The following is a 19,190-nucleotide window of genomic DNA, read 5'->3' on the forward strand; positions in this document are numbered from 1 at the left end:
AGTAGTTATCTTCTAATATTTATCTAGAAAATATGTTGTTCTTCTCTTTCTAAGACAGCACAAGAAGCCTGAATTCACATCAGGAGCAGGAAGAATGATGAAGAATGACTTAACCTTTTGCTGAATGCTTATGGGTAAAAATGTTGTGGTTGGCACCAAAGAGGATACAAGGATGTCAAAGCAATCCTTCACTTCAAGAGGGTGGAACAGAAAATTTCTAAAGAATATTTTATTAAAAATAAAAATTTGGATGTTTCCAAGATTATATTTAATAATTTTTGAAAAAATATTAATAAGTTGATTAAGTCAAAGGTACCAAGAAAATGCTATGGGATTTCAGAATATTCTTTAGTAGGGGACTTAGGTAGGAACAGTGTTAAACAGGAGAATCAGATGATAACTTTTACACAATCAAGTCCAGTCAACTTTAATGAAAATAGCAACACCTAAAAGTCATAAAGAATGTTCTAAATTATCTATAGAGTTGTCTGCAAATTGGAAGAGTTTATTTCAATGAGTTTTGAACAGTCATCTCAACAAATGCCAAATTGTGGCTAAGGTAATTAAATAAGGTAGATTTTTGAAAATTTTGTTACAGTCATGCTGGTAGTATTCATTAACACAAAACAAAATTTAGTGATACAGAAACAAGGATTTCAGCTATCAAGCTATCATGTAATGTCAGAGAAATGAGGAAAAAGACTTTAAACTCAGTGCCTTCTTAAGTATGCCATCTTTGCGTATCCGTATCCTTTCACTCTGGCTTAAGAAATAGTGTTGCTGAAAATCTGTGAAGTCAAGTGGAAAATTAATCTAGAGAAAGGCAATGTATTTAAGTAATATCCTTATTTCATAAAAATTAATTTGAAAGCAAAGGAAATAGAAGATTTAATGATTTTAGGGATTGGTGTCTTTGCTGGAGTAAAGGGATCCCCACTATGAATTAATTCAAGAGAAAATTGATTTTGTGGGAGAAAATTTCATAAGCTTGTCACCTTGGACCTTATGTAACAACATATGATCAGACCATGAGATGACTGTATAAGAATTAAGGATTGGGTAAGGTTTTTGAGAAGGGCATTGGAGAGATTAGTTCTTAAAAAATTTGTCTGAAGTTATAAGGAGAAGATACTTACTGTATGAGATACATGTGTCTGTGGAGAACACGAGTCATGCCCATATCAACAATTTGCTAGCTGCTTATGGGGATCCAGTTTAGGTGGAGTCTGAAATTTAGTTGTCAAAAGTGAGTCCAAGATTCAACAAGTTATTTAACAGAGGCTGAAACCCAAAATCCTGAGTAAATATTGAATTTGGAACTATAGTTGGAAACACTGAAATAAAAAAAAAATATTAACAGCCAGTTTTTGTTTTCATGGTAATAGTAACATCAAAAATAATAAAATATATCAGTGGTTAGAAATGCAGCATCATAAAGTCTATCAGAAATTCTATTTGAAAACGAATTCCCATCAAATCACTAAATTAAAAACTTCAAATCCAAAACCCAAGAAACAAGAAGAAAGAAAGAAAATTATTGCCATTATCCTGTCTTGATAAACCTCACACTGGATATCTGACACTATAGACACTAACATAAGAGAAGTACCTGAATTTAAACACAGTCAAATACAAATGTTCCCAGGGAAGGTTTTGTTTCACTGGTTTTCATTTAGTAGCTCTATAATTTTCTTTTCCCTTTATGACTAAAAAATTACTGAAGGCTGGGAGCCTGTCAATTTAACATATCTATTAGCATATTTACTGCCTGTTTTCCTACCACATAATACATGTTATTCACATTTATTGAGTAATAAAGGAATTTTATTGTATGAATTTGGGAATTATTCACTGTACAAAGGCAATGTACGTGAGACTTGTGTGGTTCTAAGATGATTAACACTATGTTTTGGATAAATTCAAAACTTCTTCATAATTGCACAATTAGCCATAACAAAAATTATATTATCAAGTCCACATTTTGAGACTGTGAGCTAAGACACTCTTTGTCTTACTAGTTTAAAAAGTCCCCAACAATGGGAAGAGATTATTTACATAATATAGTTATTGCACCAGATGCTTCTAGTGAAAGGAACAAAATCGTGACCTCTCTCATCAGCAGGATCATGTCCATGTTTTCACAACTGAATGACATTTTCTCAAAAAAGCTAAAATGTGTGTGGGCTGTAGGAAATAAAGCTAAAAGTAAAGACTTTCTCTTTCTTTCCTTCCTTTTTTTTCTTTCTTTCTCCCTCCCTTCCTGCTTCTCTTTCTTCAGCTTTGATTAATAACCAAAAAACTTATTGTACATAGTTGCAGATTATGTCTAGAGATTATAGTTGCAGATTATGTCTAGAGATTATTTAATGAGTAAATGATACAATTTAATTTATTTAAAAACTTTTATTCTCAGCAAAATCAAACATATCATTGAGTTTACATAGAAATACAATTTCCAATCATACCTTCATAAAAATGCACTGGTGAAATAGATGTTCATAATTAATGACCAGTTATGCACTATTTAATCATGCCAGTAGCAGAATTGATTACCATTAAAAATTGGTAAAGTAACATCTTAAATGTGCAAATATCCTCTTAGTACTTTATTGTGTTACCACTGATAATAAATGGCCACTAATATATATATATATACCTATTACATAAAGCTTTTTAAAGTACAATAAAAATACAAATTCTATCTGTTAAAAAAAGCCATTTATGTGGCTTCTAATCATCCTCATTATATAAATCCCAAAATACTATATGACAAACAAAATTATAAAGACTCTTCATTATGAAACATATACTACCTCTAATTAACATATGACTTAGCAGATAATAACACAAACAAGAAGGTTCATATATGCCATAAAATATAATGGAAATACATACAATTTTGCATAAGCATATTTGATTTATTTTACTAGTGAAAATGTACCTTAACAGTTGAAGAAATTTCCATGAGTAAAAGAACCGATTTATATATTCATTTATTTTTGAGAGCTACCCTCAAACTAAGCCTATATTTTCATTAATTTATTTTTCTTATAATGTGATAAAGATAAACCACATTAAAATTTTTACCATCAATTTTTGCCACATGGATACTGTTATTCTGTCATATGATGGGCAAAGATATAGAAAACAAATATTTTCAAATGTCTGGGTTCATCAGCACATCACAAATAAGGTGCTAGAGAATTTTATATTGCTCATGTTCAAGAGGAAGCTGAATAGAAACTTAATTTTCATGAAAAAATGAGATTTTGATTCAACAAAACAAAGACAAATGGTATTGACTTAATATTTTGATAATTTATATAGATAGCTATCATAAATTTTAAAGTATCAAATGAATGGGGGATCAGAAAATAAATTTTGGTGAGGAAAAATATCTCTATCAAAGAAGAGAATATGACATGATGATAGTCCTTATTTAGTGACGAGAAATACAATTGGCAAAGTAAGCATGGATGCTAGGCATTGCACCTATGGTAAGCAAATATTCCAAATGTTTCACATGATGTTCAGATGTCATAGCAATGTAACTTAACACATTATAAATGAAATTTTAAGATTTCATAACTTTTTATTTTTTCTACGTTTATGAAACAAATTTGACATTTTAATATACCTAATAACAATAATTAATATTATTAGCTTGTATTTACTAATATTTGAAATAAATTTGATTGAATTGTTATTGGAATTTCTATCCTTTTTTAACCAACTAAAAATTTGTGACCTGGTAGCATAGTAGGCAAAGTTCAAATTTTTCCAACAACGTGAACATTTTATACATAGAATGACATCTGTCAAATGAATGGCAACATGCTTTTTCCTTTGAAAATAGGGCATGTTTAGTTTGGCATAGGTATATTTCTTCAGAATTTTAAACAGTTTTATTAAGGTATGGCTTTTTGAAGATCAGTAATAAATTAACAGCCTGGAGAATGAACACAAATTTCAAGGTGCTAATTATTTAGAACTTAGACAAATCAGATATTTGCATAATCTCTTTCAATTATAAATTCCACTACAACAGAAACAAATGAATTTTAAAGTATGTTATACATAAAACTAAATTGTTTTAAAATAAAAGTACAGATTAACAGTGAATGTGAAGAAATTTTACAGTTTTGACTTTCAAAATATTAAGATATTAAAATATATTTTGGCACATGTATAATACGTTCCAAAGTAATAATGCATGATATATGTGTATACAAAAAATTTAACATGGATGAACTCTTATTCTTGACATCAGCACCTACTGTCTACTGGGTCGAGACAAAATACAGTGCCTTCAAGAGTTAGTCCCATTTTGAACCCCTCCTGTAAGACAGAATAAAATCATTAAAATAGGAAATGCCCATGGCCAAGTAAAATAAAATCAGTAAGTAGAAGAGAAGATGAACAAAAGTTGAAATCTTTGTACTTCAATCAACTAAGAAATAATCATATGCAAAATTCTGGCTTGTCAAATTTTTACACAGATGTACATCACTGGCAGTTCTTTTATAACTTATTAAAATTTTAATGATTTAAATATATGTGAGGTTATCATGCATGAGAAACAGAAGAAATTAACCATATATGAAATTAAGTACTTTTAAGACTTAAATGCTTCTTTTTCAGTAGAACCTATTTAATATGTCAATTCTACTGTGGCTTAATTTGTTGAATTTAAAGATAATTATTGATTTAAATATTATCAAGAGAGCTACACCTCGTGGTGATGAGAAGTTCAAGATAGCCTGGTAATCTTCATCATTTTTTTCCTGGTTAACTCTGTCAGAGCCTGGGTAAAATACATTTTGTAAATGTAGTGCTATTTCTGGGTGCAGCAGAATCCTGTAGACCATTGTGCCTTAGAGAAACTTTCCCAAGTCCTGCTATTGTTCTGCCTCCTTGCACTCCTGTTTCCACCAGCATGTTTTAGAAGTTAAGTTGCTGCTGATTTATTGACCTAAAGTACGTCACTGTCATGAAAATTTTGTGCTTTTTATTTCCCCTAACATTTTTTATTAAAACTTTGTGGCAAAAAAATATGTGCTTCTCCACCACAAGCTCTTTTATTTTGCATAAGACAATTCAACTGTGGGCCATTGCTAGGTTTACCCTCTCCCCACATCTTCTCACTGGCCCCTAGTCTATGCACATTTGTCTATAAAGAAATGAAAAGCATAGACTCCCAACAATCAGTGGAACTGAAGGTCACATTGGAGGTTTCCTTGTGGAACCAATTAGACTACGTATTTAAAAGCATTTATCTTTCTAAATGCCAATGCAAGCATTTTCATATAGAGGAGATAATATTTATAAACCTGCAAGACACCCTTTGTTTGTAATTAATATTCTAACAATGCTCTTTACTATATGTATAGCATAAAGCAAGGCTATCACTGCATTTTTAAAACTTCTTTTCAGTATATGAAATACAAATTATATTAAATACAAATACAAATTAAATTCAGTAAAGGTCAGAGTACAGACCATAATTTTTTTTAAAGATTTGTTAGTATTACAAAAAGAAATATTTTCCCATATTACGCATAGTTTCTAGTGGCCACCAACTACTTTAAAAAGTGAATATTTTAAACTGAAAATATTGGAAATAAACTATATTTTCAAAACATTTTATGTGGATATCTGAAGGGCTATGTACTGTCATCTTCTAGTATATAATGAATGATAAGGGATAGGTACATAGGTAGAAGTGATAACTAGAGAGATAATTACCTTTGGAAAGGATTGATACCATATGGCATTTTAATTTTATCAGTTCATTCTGAAATTAAACTAGTATCACTTCCTTTATCCTGAATATATTAACTATCAATATGTCATCAGTATTAAAGGCAAAACAGCAAAGTTAAGTAGGTATCAAACATTATTTCAATACTTGTTTGTAAAGCAGATCAATATCTCCATGGTGATTTTTAAAGGATCCTTTCAAAGTTCCCTTAGGAAATCTACTCATCCTAATTAGCACATCTTATAAAGCTCCTTGGTTTTATTTCCTCCTAAAATGAAATTTCCTGCACATTTTTGACCTTCCTTCAGAAGTTTCGTTTTGAGAATCATATTTTAATTAATTCTGCATCCCTCCAACATTTCCATATTGTCTTGAATCTTAAACTTCTGAATGAAAAATGAGACTTTTTTTAGGTATTGATGGGAATTATCATTAACTAGTATCACAAAAAGAATAATTTTATAATTAACATTAACATATAAATTATATAATTTTTAAAAAATTTTTAATATTTACTTATTTATTAGTTTTCGGCGGACACAACATCTTTGTTTGTATGTGGTGCTGAGGATCGAACCCGGGCTGCACGCATGCCAGGTGAGCACGCTACCACTTGAGCCACATCCCCAGGCCTATATAAAATATTTTGCTCAACTGCATTGCTTATTGAAATAGAGAAAAGCATATCAATGAAAAACGTGTCATATGTAACAACTGTTTACATGCTGACATAAGTATTGAGTCTATATTTTTCCTATGTATAGTTTTTTAATGATTTTAAAGACAGCATAAATAACTTTCTCATTTATGTAATATATATATCAGCTATAATTTTCCATTTTTCTGTTTTCTCTACCAGAACCAATTTCCTGTATTACAGTTCAAATAAAACTAATTTATCCTGACTATACAATATAATTTTAAATTTTACAATTACTTATTAACTTCCAGTATTTTACAATCATGAATACAGCTAATATCATATTTTTGTGCATAGAGATTTAACAAATTTCTAATTATTTTCTCCTCAGAAAATAATAGACTATTTCAAATATTTTAATACCAGATACAAATTAAAATATTATTAACAAATTACCATCCAAAGGGAAGCTGTGAATGTCTTAAAGTGTTTGTTGCAGCATTCTTTCACTTGTGCTAATTACTAGTAAGAAAATGAAGTAGTTAATTTGCTAGATCAAAATAGCATTCAAAATTCTTTAAATTTGTATGTTTCTTTTTATTAGACAATACCTGTATGTATGTTAGCTGCATGTGGTCTTCTTTTGTGATCTTCTGTTTTTTATTTTTCTGTTGATTGTTTAGTTTCCTAATTTTTGTTTATTTCTGTGTGTGTGTGTGTGTGTGTGTGTGTGTGTGTGTGTGTGTAGCATTTATATATCCCAGCGGAACAGATTATAAAGAACTTTATAAAACTACATGTGGGGCTGGGGTTGTGGCTCAGCGGTAGAGCACTCGCCTCGCACGTGTGAGACCCTTAGCACCACATACAAAAATGAACAAGTGAAATAAAGGTGTTGTGTCCAACTACACCTAAAAAATAAATATAAAAAAACTATATGTGTATATTCTTCCTTATAAAAATCTATCTCCAGTTCAAAAGTCTGATGAATATTCATATATATTTCAAACATTTTTAACTGCCTAATGCTTTTGAAATTTACTTGGATATTATTGTAAGTTTTATTTGCCTGGACATTAATATTCTCCTAAATTATTCACCATTGACTTGACACCATTTGTGCATAATTCTTTCATCCTTCATGACTTACCCATCTTGTTTTTTAGCATATTAAATTATTATGGCTCACACAGTATGTTTCTGGGCATCAATATTATCCCACTGATTGGTTTATAGGAGACATGTGCCACTCAGTTTAAATTATATCAGTTCAAATAACTATATTATAGATTTCAAATAAATATCGAATTTTCTAATTAGTTAAAATGAAATATAGCTTAGCATTTCTACTTATATTCTTACATGCATAAGACATTCTGTGATTTGAAACTTAATTGAATTAAGAATTACTAAGTCAAAATCCTCTGTAAATCAAAGAGGAAAACAATATTTCACTAGGCTTATTAACTTAATGCAGCATCCAGAAACTATTATACTATATTAGCCTTTTACATGATATGCACAGATAGAAATAGTAGTTAAATGTGCACAATAATTAATTAGGAACAGCAAGGTTATTAACAAAATTCATCATAGACTTAAGTAAACAAAACATTATTTTACTTTAATGTGATCTTACAAGTAAATTCTGCACTAGAAGAAACAATCAAAAAGATGAATAACACAAGAGTGACTAAATCATGGAAAAAATAACCTTAAATTGTGAATAGTAAAACTTTAACCACAACTAATGATCTGATACAGTCATATGAAATTGCTGTTTGAATATTTATTAAATAAAGCATGCAACATTAAGCATTTAGCTTTAAAAAGGTTGTAAGTTGCTGAAAATAATATACCAACCATCGCTGGCGCTACCCACCATGAAAGCAGATGAGAATAAAAAAAGAGATTAAGAAAATATTAAAAACAGCAAAAACAAAAACAAAAGCACCACAGTTTAAAGTTATTTGACCAACACATCATTCAATCATTCTGATAGTGTTTCTCAAACTTGATTGACACAAAAATCGTGAGATGGAGGCTCGTTTTTTAAAATCTATGGACTTTTTAAATTTTGTGATTAAATAAAAAACCTTCCTAGCCAAGTAGTTTTTATGACCTGAGTCACTCTAACAAGTACTGCCCTATCAGTGCCCATGTTTGTGTTGCTCCTACAAACTCATTAGTCCCTGGTTGTATAAACCTAATTGCTTAAATGATGAAAAGAAAAGGAGTTGATTTTATATGAAATACATCATCATCAATAATTAATCATGCAGGTTTTGAGTAAATTTTTCATAGTATTTGAAATACATAAAAAAGGTGGGGAATTTGCATAATCAGAAAGGATACTGATTGAAAAAAGCAGAAATTTAATACAGTCATTTTAATTTTAGCCATATGATATCACCCACTCTGTAACACTAAAGTTCTTAATTTGCATTTTGTAGGTGATTCAATGTCATTTTTATTTAATTATTTTTTGCATTCATAATTATGTAATAAATGTAAGGGTAAGTTGTTTATAACTTTTTTTGTCAAGATTTGGGACACAAAAATTTAAGTAGATTTTAAAGATCAAAAAGAATTTTTCATAGAAAAAGAACTACAAATCATCCAACTTGAAAAATATTGTTTTAAATATACTGTGAAAATATATGTTTAAAAAACTCAGCTTTTAAAATGTACACAGTATTAAATCTACAAAAATAAGGAGTTCACATAACACCTAGAAAATAGGACAGTTCAAAATGAGTGGAAGGGTATTTGTATTATTTTTCCAGGAAGAGGAACATGTTTACTAATGTTAGATCAGAATTCACCCACTACGTTTTTGGAGGTATATGTGTGGGAAGGAGTGAAGCATAGAGAATGATGGAGTAACTCAGGACTAATTAATGGAAACACCCACTTCATATTGCCTTAATGTCTTCAACATCTCTTCTCATGAACCTTCATCTTACTGGTGTCTATCTGGATTCTACCATATAGAAACTTTTTCATCAATAATAGGGCCTAATACCTTCATCAAAATGTAAGGGAAAATATAAAGAGAGGACTTTAGTCTTTTCAAGCCTGCTTATTAATCATGGAGCATTGTATAAAGCTTTTAAACCCAATTTGCTCAATGTTTCAGAACAGTTTAGAATTCAAAAGTGAAAAAGGAGACAGAAATGAAAACTCAACTCACTACATTCCTAAAGAAGCTGTCACTGGGTGTCTGCTTTTTCAATAATAGCCCAGAAGTTATGAACCACAGCTACAATGCTTCCTTTCAGACAGAATGACTTTACTCTTACAAAGATTTTCCCACATCTACCCATTTACAATTTTGAAATTGTTAAGACTGAGAAATCTTATAAATCTATTGCAATGACCTTTTAATTTCTGGATTTCAAACAACAATCCATTAGAATCCATGCCATATTGTTAAAAAAAAGGAACCATCATATTTCCATTGTAAATTGAACCATAAAAATAAAAATCAACAACTTAATCCTTATCAGACGTATTTTTAGAACTAGATGTAATTTTTGATGTAGTTACTTTTAAGTAATTTTTATATTGACAATAATTCAAGAAAAGAGTAGTTTGATATATAACATTTTCTTTGTCCCTAATTTAAAAGGGGTGAGCAATTTATAGTTCAATGTGTTAAGATGGTTACCTGCATCTCATCTAATTTTGATTGAATATCTGGAGGGAAATCCCCTGCTCCACAGTTAAATGGGTCAAAAGGTTCGGCTCCAAACAGATCCCGTTCTAAAAGAAAGAAAGTATTTTAGTAAAGGAAATGACTAGAAACAAATTGGGGCAAATCTGATTTCAAAGGCAGGATTATATAAATAAATACAATATTTATATGATCAACTAAGCCTCTATACACTTTACATTTTATGTTGAGCTTTCTGGAGTTTAGACTAAGGAAGTGAAAATCCATTTTATGAGATTAAAAACTGTTTGATTATAAAGAATTGTAATCCAGAGATGTTTCTGTGTCTTTAATGTAGAAATATCAACCTCAACAAATATTTGATAATTAATATATTACAAAACTTGAATGTTTGCAACATGTAAAATTTACTACAATTGACATAATTTTTATCAAGACTTTCCTAGTTCCATTTATTGTTATGTCATAAAAAATTAGAAAGTGATAAGACCGAAGAGATTAGTAAGTAGTTTTATTCATAGTTTATATGCTTTTATAATACTTTTTACCCAGAAAAAAGCTCAAGGCAGTTTATCTTATGTACTATGAAACCATATCATCTTCATAGATAGCCACAATGAGACAAATTTTGAACAAAGTCCTCCTATATCAGCAATAAATTTATATTTTACAAGACACTGCTCTAACCCCTGAGATATGAAACCTTCATCCTTATATTTATTTTTAAGAAACAGCAGGAAAGCAGTATGAAAAAAAGCTCTATTTGTGTGTATTATAAAGTATGTGCCACTTTGTGTCATTAAAGAAGTACCAAAGTTAAAATTCATGTTTGTAACTTATAGAATATGTGTGGCCTATTATATAATTTAAAAATTTGAAAAATATTAACATTTGATTCCTCTGAATCAATTCAAATGAAATCTGAATTGGAAAATATTAGATAATGTATAGGAAGAATATTGATATATATATTTATACCATTGTTTTGCTGAAAAGGAATTCCCGGTGGGGTTCAATGGTATATAAGAAGTAATATTCATGCTATTTCTTTATATCATTTCCTCTAGAATCACTCAGGCACTGTCATCATGAAGGATCCTTGCTTTTCTCAGTTCCAAATATTTTTCAGTTTCTTGAGTTATTAATAAGTTAATAATTGGTAAAATATTTGAGAGTTTCTGGAACAGGTGAGTATTATATAAATAAAGGGAACATATAATTCATTATCCAAATAAGGCACTTCTAAAGTGAAAGAAGCATTCCCAACAATTACATTGGGACAAAACTCTAAAAACAGAAGTATTTTCAACAAATGGGAATGTATTGTTCTTACCTCCCTCCCTCTGTTCAATAGGGCTCAGGCAATAAATAAAAATTTAGAGAATGGAAGAACTTTTCTTTGGAAGCATGTTCTGGTAACCATGATACCACAAGTACATGACCCAGTGCTTTTCACATAGTGTTTGTTTAAAAGAACATATAAATCTAGATGACAGACTGCTGATCAGAGAGAATAGAGATTGTCATAAAATAGACTTTTCTCAAGTTGGAACTACAGAATCACTAGAGATTTCAGGTGCGTTTTGGAGAGTATGCGGTATGAGTGGACATGCTGGCTTCTTCTGTCAAGAGGTTTCCTAACTTATTCTCATGAGCCCATGATTCTCTTCCAAGTTAAAGAACAAACCACTCTGCACATTAAGAGACTAATTCCATGTAAATTAACAAACATTACGGAACTCCTTGGTGTTTTTTGTTTAGCTCATGTGGGTATCAAATTAGAATAAAAATTATAAACATTCAATATTCATGAATAAAGATTTGCTATGTATTAAACAAAATTAAAATTAGTTGAGTCTGATGCAGGGGTAAAAGAATAAAAACTAAGAGGTGGTGCTTCACTCAGTCATTATTTGCTGTATTCAGAAAATTTATTGAACACATATATCATGCATTTTACTAGACAGTGGTTTAAAGTAGCAGAGAAAGAACCATGTTCATTCATTCACAGAGTTTATAGCCAATTAGGGAACATAAGTGAATATGTGAGGAGGTCTAAATATGTGAAAGGCAAGGATAAAGAAAGAGATGCAGATTCACTCATCAGATAAAAAACAAATAAAAAAATAACTCCATCATAACATCAGGGTGTTGATGACATTTTCTAAAACATACTATGATATGTATGTCATGAATTATTTCCTCAATTTTGCATTGGTACAAAATATATCCAGAGCAATTAAAACATAATTCAACTAATGTATTGCAATATATATTTTAGTTTAAATTAAATTTATTTTAACTGATAATAAAAACATAAAAATTTTATTTATGAAATAAATACACACACATACATACATCATACAATGTTTTTTATCAGATGAAGCATATCTGTTAGAGCATTAAACATAGTAGTTGGGTTCATTTTAATATAATTATACATGCATGAAATTTTATGTACTCAAATTTTATGTAGTTCCTGTTCCCCATCTTTCCCTCCCTTCCTCATTCTCCTTCCTCTACTGATCTTCCTTTCACTCTCTAATTTATTTACTTTTGACTGGTATCTACATATACATAAAGGTGGCATTCACTGTAGTATATTTATATTTGCACAGAGTGTGATTTTGTTAATTTCATTCCACATTTCCTCTTCTTTCATACCCCTCTTTCATACCTCTTGACCTCCTTCTGCTCCACTGATTTTCCCTATATCTTTATGATATCCAATCCCTCCACCTTTTTTTTTAAATTGTGCTCTAGCTTCCACTTTTGAGGGAAAACATCCAATCCTTGATTTTTTTTTTTAAATCTGGTTTATTTCACTTAGCATATGTTCTCCATTTCCATCCAATTTCTGGCAAATGCCATAATTTTATTCTTTATGGCTGAATAAAACTCCATTATTTATATATAATATATATACTGCATTTTGTTAATCCATCCATCTATTGATGGGTTGATTCTATAATTGGCTATTGTGAATTGTGCTGCCATAAATATTGATGTGGCTGCATCACTGTAACAGGCTAAATTTGGTTCTATGGAATAAACGAAGGAGTAAGAAAAGTTGGGTCATACGGTGGTTCCATTCCTAGTAATTTGAAGAATCTCCACACTGCTTTCCAGAGTGATAGTACTAAATCGCATTCCCATCAACAATGTGTCAGAGTCCCCCAGCCCCACATCCTCACCTGCATTTTTTATTTGTATTCTTGATAATTACCCTTCTGACTGGAGTAAGATAAAATCTTAGTGTAGTTTTTATTTCCATATCCCAAACTTAATTGCTAGAGATGTTGAAAATATTTTCATATCTGTTGATCATTTGTATTTCTTCTTTGAAATTTCTTCTTTTGCCCATTTATTGATTGGGTTATCTGTGTTTATGTTGTAAGCTTTTTGAGTTCTTTCTGTATTCTGGATATTAATCCCATTCAGAGGAATAGCAGGCAAAGATTTTCTCCCATTCTATGGGCTGTGTCTTGATGCTCTTAATCATTTTCTTTGTTGTGAAGAAGCTTTTAATTTGATGGTGTCTTACCATCTTAGTTTTATTTCTTGAACTAGTTTTAGTTTTATTTCTTGATTCTTAGTTTTATTTCTTGAACTTTAGGAGTCTTGTTAAGGAAGTTGGTGCCTGCAGTAATATGATGGGTTGCTGACCCTATGTTTTCTTTTACTTTCAACATTTCTGGTCTAATTCCTAAGTCTTTGATCCACTTTGACTTTTGTTCAGGGTGATAGAATATCATTCTTTTAGATATGAATATCCAGTTTTCCCAGCACCATGTATTAAAAAGGCCACCTTTTCTCCAACAACTGTTTTTGGGACCTTTGTCAAGTATCAGATGACTGCAATTATGAGGTTTGCTTCTGTGTCTTCTATTTTGCTGATCTTCATGTCTATTTTGATACTAATACCATGCTGTTTATATTAGTGCAGCTCTGCAATATAATTTGAGATCAGGCATTATTATGCCTCCTTCATAGCTCTTCTTGCTTAGGACTGCTTTGGTTGTTCTGAGCCCCTAATTTTTCTAAATGAATTTTAGGTCTGTCATTTCTAGTTCTGTGAAGAATGTCACTTCTATATTAATGGGGATTGCACTGAATCTGAATATTGCTTTTGGTAGTACAACAATTTTGACAATATTAATTTTGCCTGCCCAAGAACATGAGAGGTCTTTCCATCATCTAAGGTCTTCTGCAACTTCTTTTTTCAGTGTTCTGTACTTTTCATTATAGAGCTCTTTCACCTCCTTAGTAATATTAATTCCCAAATTATTTTATTATTTTAGCTATTTAAAATATACAGCACATTTTCATTATCTGAAGTCACTCTATTGTACAATAGCATACCTACTACTATTAAACTGTGACTGAGTCAATTGAGTAACCTCTTCCCATCCCTCCCTTCTCCCTATTCTCCCCATCTTCTGGTAACTACAGCTCCACTGCCAACTTCTACATGATCAACTTTTTAGTATTCTACATATGAGTGTGATCACATGCTACTTCTTTTTCCTGTGTCTTGCTTATTTCACTTAATATAATAATGTTCAGTTCCATCTACATTTTCCCAAATGACAGTGTTTCATTCATTTTAAATCTTGAAAATATTCCATTGAATATACGTACCACATTTTTTTTTTATCTATTCATCATTAATGGACACTTAAGTTCTTTCTATTTATTGTCTACTGTGAACTGTAGTACAAAAAACATAGATGTCCAGATGTGTCTTTGACAAACTGCTTTCATTTCCTTTGGATATACAACAAGTAGTGGGATTGTTGGATCACGTTACTATTTTTAATTTTTTGTGGACATACTAATTCACATAATGTGCAAGAGTTCCCTTTTATCCTTTTTCCAGTACTTGTTATCTTTTGTCTTTTTGATAATAGTCATTTTAACTGGAGTGAGATGATTTCTCTTATGGTTTTGGTATGAATTTTCATGATGATTAGAAAGATTTAATGTTTTTTCATAAACTATTGGCCATTTGTATGTTTTCCTGTGAGAAATGTCTATGTAGATCTGTTGTCCATTTTTAAATTCTTCCTTTAGCTATTAACTGGTTGAGTTCCTTACATATTCTAGATATTAACTCTTTGCCAGATGTAACTTGCAAATATTTCTCCTATTCTGTAAGTTGTTTCTTTATTCTGTTGTTTCCAGTGCTATGCAGAAAATTTTGAGTTCAAAGTAGTTCCATTTGTCCATTTTTGCTTTTCTTTCCTATGCTTTTTGGGATTTTACCCAAAATTCTTGCCCATTTCAAAGTCTATTTTGAGTTGATGTTTTGAAATATTTTCATAAGTTGATTTTAATGTCCCTAATATTTTACTTAAGTCCTGTAAGTGAATTAAGTACACAACATGAGCAATGCATGATGTTGTTTTCCATAGGTGAAAAGAAATATATAGGTCCTGTCATATATTAAAGCCTTCAACTAAAACCTGAGAGTTATATTCAAAATGTATTAGTGTTAATGAGAAAGAATTCAGTAAAGCATAAGATCTCTTTTCTTCAGTTTCCCTTTGGGCTTAGTGACTGATTTATGGCCACTGAACACTATTTTTTTCATATTCTCTGACAGGGACAGATCAATATGCAGGTAAAATATCAAAATGAACATTTGTTATATGCTTTTTAACTTAGAAAAAAGGTACTTTGATATTTCTTCCAGATACATTGAAAATAAAACATAAAAGCAATGTTTTTTAAGCATTTTTGAAACCCTGAGAGTGGGGAACAAAACTTACATATCATTAAGATATAAACTGATTCATAGAATTGATGTAATTTATATATTTTCCACCAAAAATACCTATATAGTCTATAACAGTAATATTTAAACTAGGATCTATTAATAAAGTTAAAAAATAGCTAAAATTATTACCTCCAGTTATTTTTTACAAAAATTACTGATATAATCCCAAGTATAATAAACCTATAACTAAACAATTTTATTATGATGTAAGTAAACCTACACCAAAATATCATTGTTCAGTAGGTTCAAATTCCAAACAAGGATGTCTTTAGTAGTACTTTCTGAATTATAAAGTAAATTAGCTGCATTTGGCACATACAGAAAAACATAACACTTTAATAATTAGAGTTGTTAGTGAGCTTGTGAAGATATGCAATTCTCACAGTGTTAATTAAAATTCAAAATGTATCCAAATAGAGCAAGAAATATTTATTTATTTAGAAAGCTTACTAATCTCAGCAGATCTTGAAGGTACTGGGGGTGGCTGTGTGCCATTGTGAGTAGGTATGGAGGACTGGTGTGATACTGGAGAAAATGGAATCATATCAAAGATGTCAGTGGAGGGTGACTTTGGTGTTACACTGCCAGCCTGCAATGAAGATGATATGAATTAGTTGGCATTTCATATAGGCACTTACCACATTACAACGCTAAGCATTTCAAATGCATAATAATACATACAAATAATACATATAAACAACAAATTTTGTTGAATCATAAAACTTGACATTCTATAGATCATGCAGTAAAATAAAGCAAAATAAAATACACATTCTTCAATAAGCACCCCAATTAATTTGACAATAGGTCAGCAGTCAACCAAAGATGGTATATTAAAATAGGCTAGTTCATCTTCTGATTATAAATAATTTTTAAAAATCAAAAAATTAACAATTTAATGTGGCTTAAATTGTGGTAAAATGCTCATTTGCAAGAAAGCAATGGAAAATGTCTGCAATATTCTCAAAGTTGATGGCAATAAGGGTGGCAATGCTAGTCTATATGGATACCCAAGATGTTAGAATTTTGTATACCTAAAATTATTTCCACTTTTATCAGACAATTAGAAATATGTTAGAAACTATACATATAACGAGGTGATTTCAGTAATATATTTTGTATAAGGTTATACATTTTAAATAGAAATAATAGAACGTAAGTAACTCATCTTCCCAAGTATAAAGATTTATATGAAATGAACAATTTATACATTTTTAAAAACTAAAGTATATTTTAATTTGTATTGATAAGTACAATGACTATAAACGGTTATTTATTGTAGTTTATCTCATTTCTGAAAAATTTCATCTTGTTTTCTATAATAAATAGTGCCTTATAAAATAAATTAATAATCACCAAGATACCAATAATATTATTGAATTATCAGATAAATGTTTGTCAGGACTAAACAAATGCAGGGAAACAAAAATGAAAATGTAGCCAAGAAGTAACATGAATATGAAACAATCATCAATTTACCAACCAGTGGAAAAATATATATGTGTGTGACCTCCTATGGAAACTATCTTATCTGATCAGGAATGAAAGAAAAAGAATTTCCCTTCTGAAAAGGGATACAGGAAAAATATGCTTTTCCTCTACACCTTTATCAGGGATTGTTTCAAGTGGTTCTTATTGAAGTTAGAGATTTAAGACTACACTCATTTTTCTGATTCACTGATGTTGCATGAGATTTAAGAAATATACATGAGGCTGATTGTGTACACACAGAGTGAAAGGTTTCTGATTCTGTTAAAATGGTTTTAAGTGCATTTCTTCAAGCGGCAAAATTGTGTCACCTTTTGTTAAATATTGAATTACTGTACCCCTTGCCCTTCCTTCTTATTCAGGAATAATATACTTCCCATACCTCCCTGGCTTCCATATCTTCTTCCTTTCTTCTCAGGATGTAAAAATATTTAAATCTTTCCTGTCATTAAAAACAAAACAAACTGACCAAAAATGCCTTTACTCTTTACTCCTCCTTCCTGTTGTCTTTCTTTCTCCTCCCTTCAAGACTAAGCTTCTTGAAAGAGGCAGTAGTTTTCCTTTTCCAACCACTTATTTAATTTCCATCTAAACTTTGTTCTTTTTGCACTGAAATCTACTGAAGCTGCTTGTACCTGTATCACCAAGAACCTGATTTCCCAATTGCCGTGACTGGTGGGTCCTTCAGGTACTTTATGTACTTGTCCTATTTCATCTTTTAGATTTCTATATTATAACCACCCTCTATTTGAAACTCTGATATAGGGGAACCAAAAGAAATGAACATGGCACACACAGAGACTCCTATTCCATCACATTAATTCAAGACCTACCTGACTTTTTTATTAGTATAGAAATGGCACATTTCTAGAAGTATAAAAAATTAGGGGGATAATAAAAGAAATTTACTGCTTTGAAAATTTACATGTAGTCTTGAAATGCTGCGCTGACTGACTGGCCTGGGAAGGCCACTTTTAGAAGGCGGTGGTATTAACAGTCCCAGTGATAGTCTGGAATCAGGCGAGTTGACAGGAGGGACAGAAGTGGAAGACATGTTTAGACAGGGAGATGAAGCGTCACCACTACGCCAGAAAGTGGATGAGCATCTCTGAAACCTGTGTGGCTCATGACCAGACGTTCTGTGCAGCAGCTGCGAAAGAACGACAGAGAGAAAAACACTAAGGAGAATAAAGAAGGCAAGGAGGAATGGGAAGAATACATGAAAACGAATGTGTAAAAAAGGTGTTTTGTGAAAATATGATTATTTCATAATAATGTTAAAAAATTAAAACATGTACTTCAAGTTGATTTCTCCTACTGTGGGGGTTCTCAAGATTCTCACTTGCTCAGCTTGATCGTTTTTCAGGGAAATATTTTGTGTTTAGATATCTAAAATAGAATATTGTTTTCATGGGGACCTGAGAGAAAGGGATTAGAGCAGGGAATGAGGAGAGCCCCAGTTTTATTTTGGAGAAGTCCTCAGGGTAATGAGATGGAAAGAGAAACTATTGCAATAAGAGAAGATTAGTCACTGAAGGAGGAGTAACTCTCTTAAATAAGTTACAGCTTTGTAGAATCTACAAAAAATGGGTTACACTATGTGTTTTAGATTCAATCTTCAAATCAGTCTTTTCCAATGTTACTAATGGCAAGAGTAACATGTTTTTATTATAATAGGAATTAAGACCCATAGATCTGTGACTTATTCTTCTATGACTAAGAAACATAGCCAAAATTCAGAACAGTATGCAGTCGCGGTGACCTTCCTTACAAAGTGAGGAGTTTCTAATGGCAAGGCACAATGGAGATGGGGAGAGACTCTTGAAGAATCTCAAATAAATCACAG

The 19,190-nt window shown here is 30.8% G+C and overlaps 1 protein-coding gene across 6 annotated transcripts in view; it reads right to left on the bottom strand.

The window, feature by feature from the left end:
- Positions 1-2,396: 2,396 nt before the first annotated feature.
- The window catches only part of Gulp1 (GULP PTB domain containing engulfment adaptor 1), a 271,076-nt gene continuing 254,282 nt past the window's right edge, over positions 2,397-19,190 (bottom strand). For 4 of the 6 annotated variants that reach the window (XM_076866249.2, XM_076866246.2, XM_076866247.2 and 1 more), the window contains 4 exons: positions 18,270-18,494; positions 16,307-16,445; positions 10,072-10,166; positions 2,397-4,338 (listed from right to left, as the gene is read on the bottom strand). In XM_076866249.2, the coding sequence (XP_076722364.1) occupies positions 4,267-4,338; positions 10,072-10,166; positions 16,307-16,445; positions 18,270-18,494 (531 nt within the window). In that variant the 3' untranslated portion in view covers positions 2,397-4,266. The remainder of the gene's footprint in view (positions 4,339-10,071; positions 10,167-16,306; positions 16,446-18,269; positions 18,495-19,190) is intronic. The other 2 variants (XM_076866250.2, XM_076866251.2) reach the window with 1 other exon arrangement.

Source organism: Callospermophilus lateralis, chromosome 9 (genome assembly GCF_048772815.1).
Source record: "Callospermophilus lateralis isolate mCalLat2 chromosome 9, mCalLat2.hap1, whole genome shotgun sequence".
NCBI lineage: Eukaryota > Metazoa > Chordata > Mammalia > Rodentia > Sciuridae > Callospermophilus > Callospermophilus lateralis.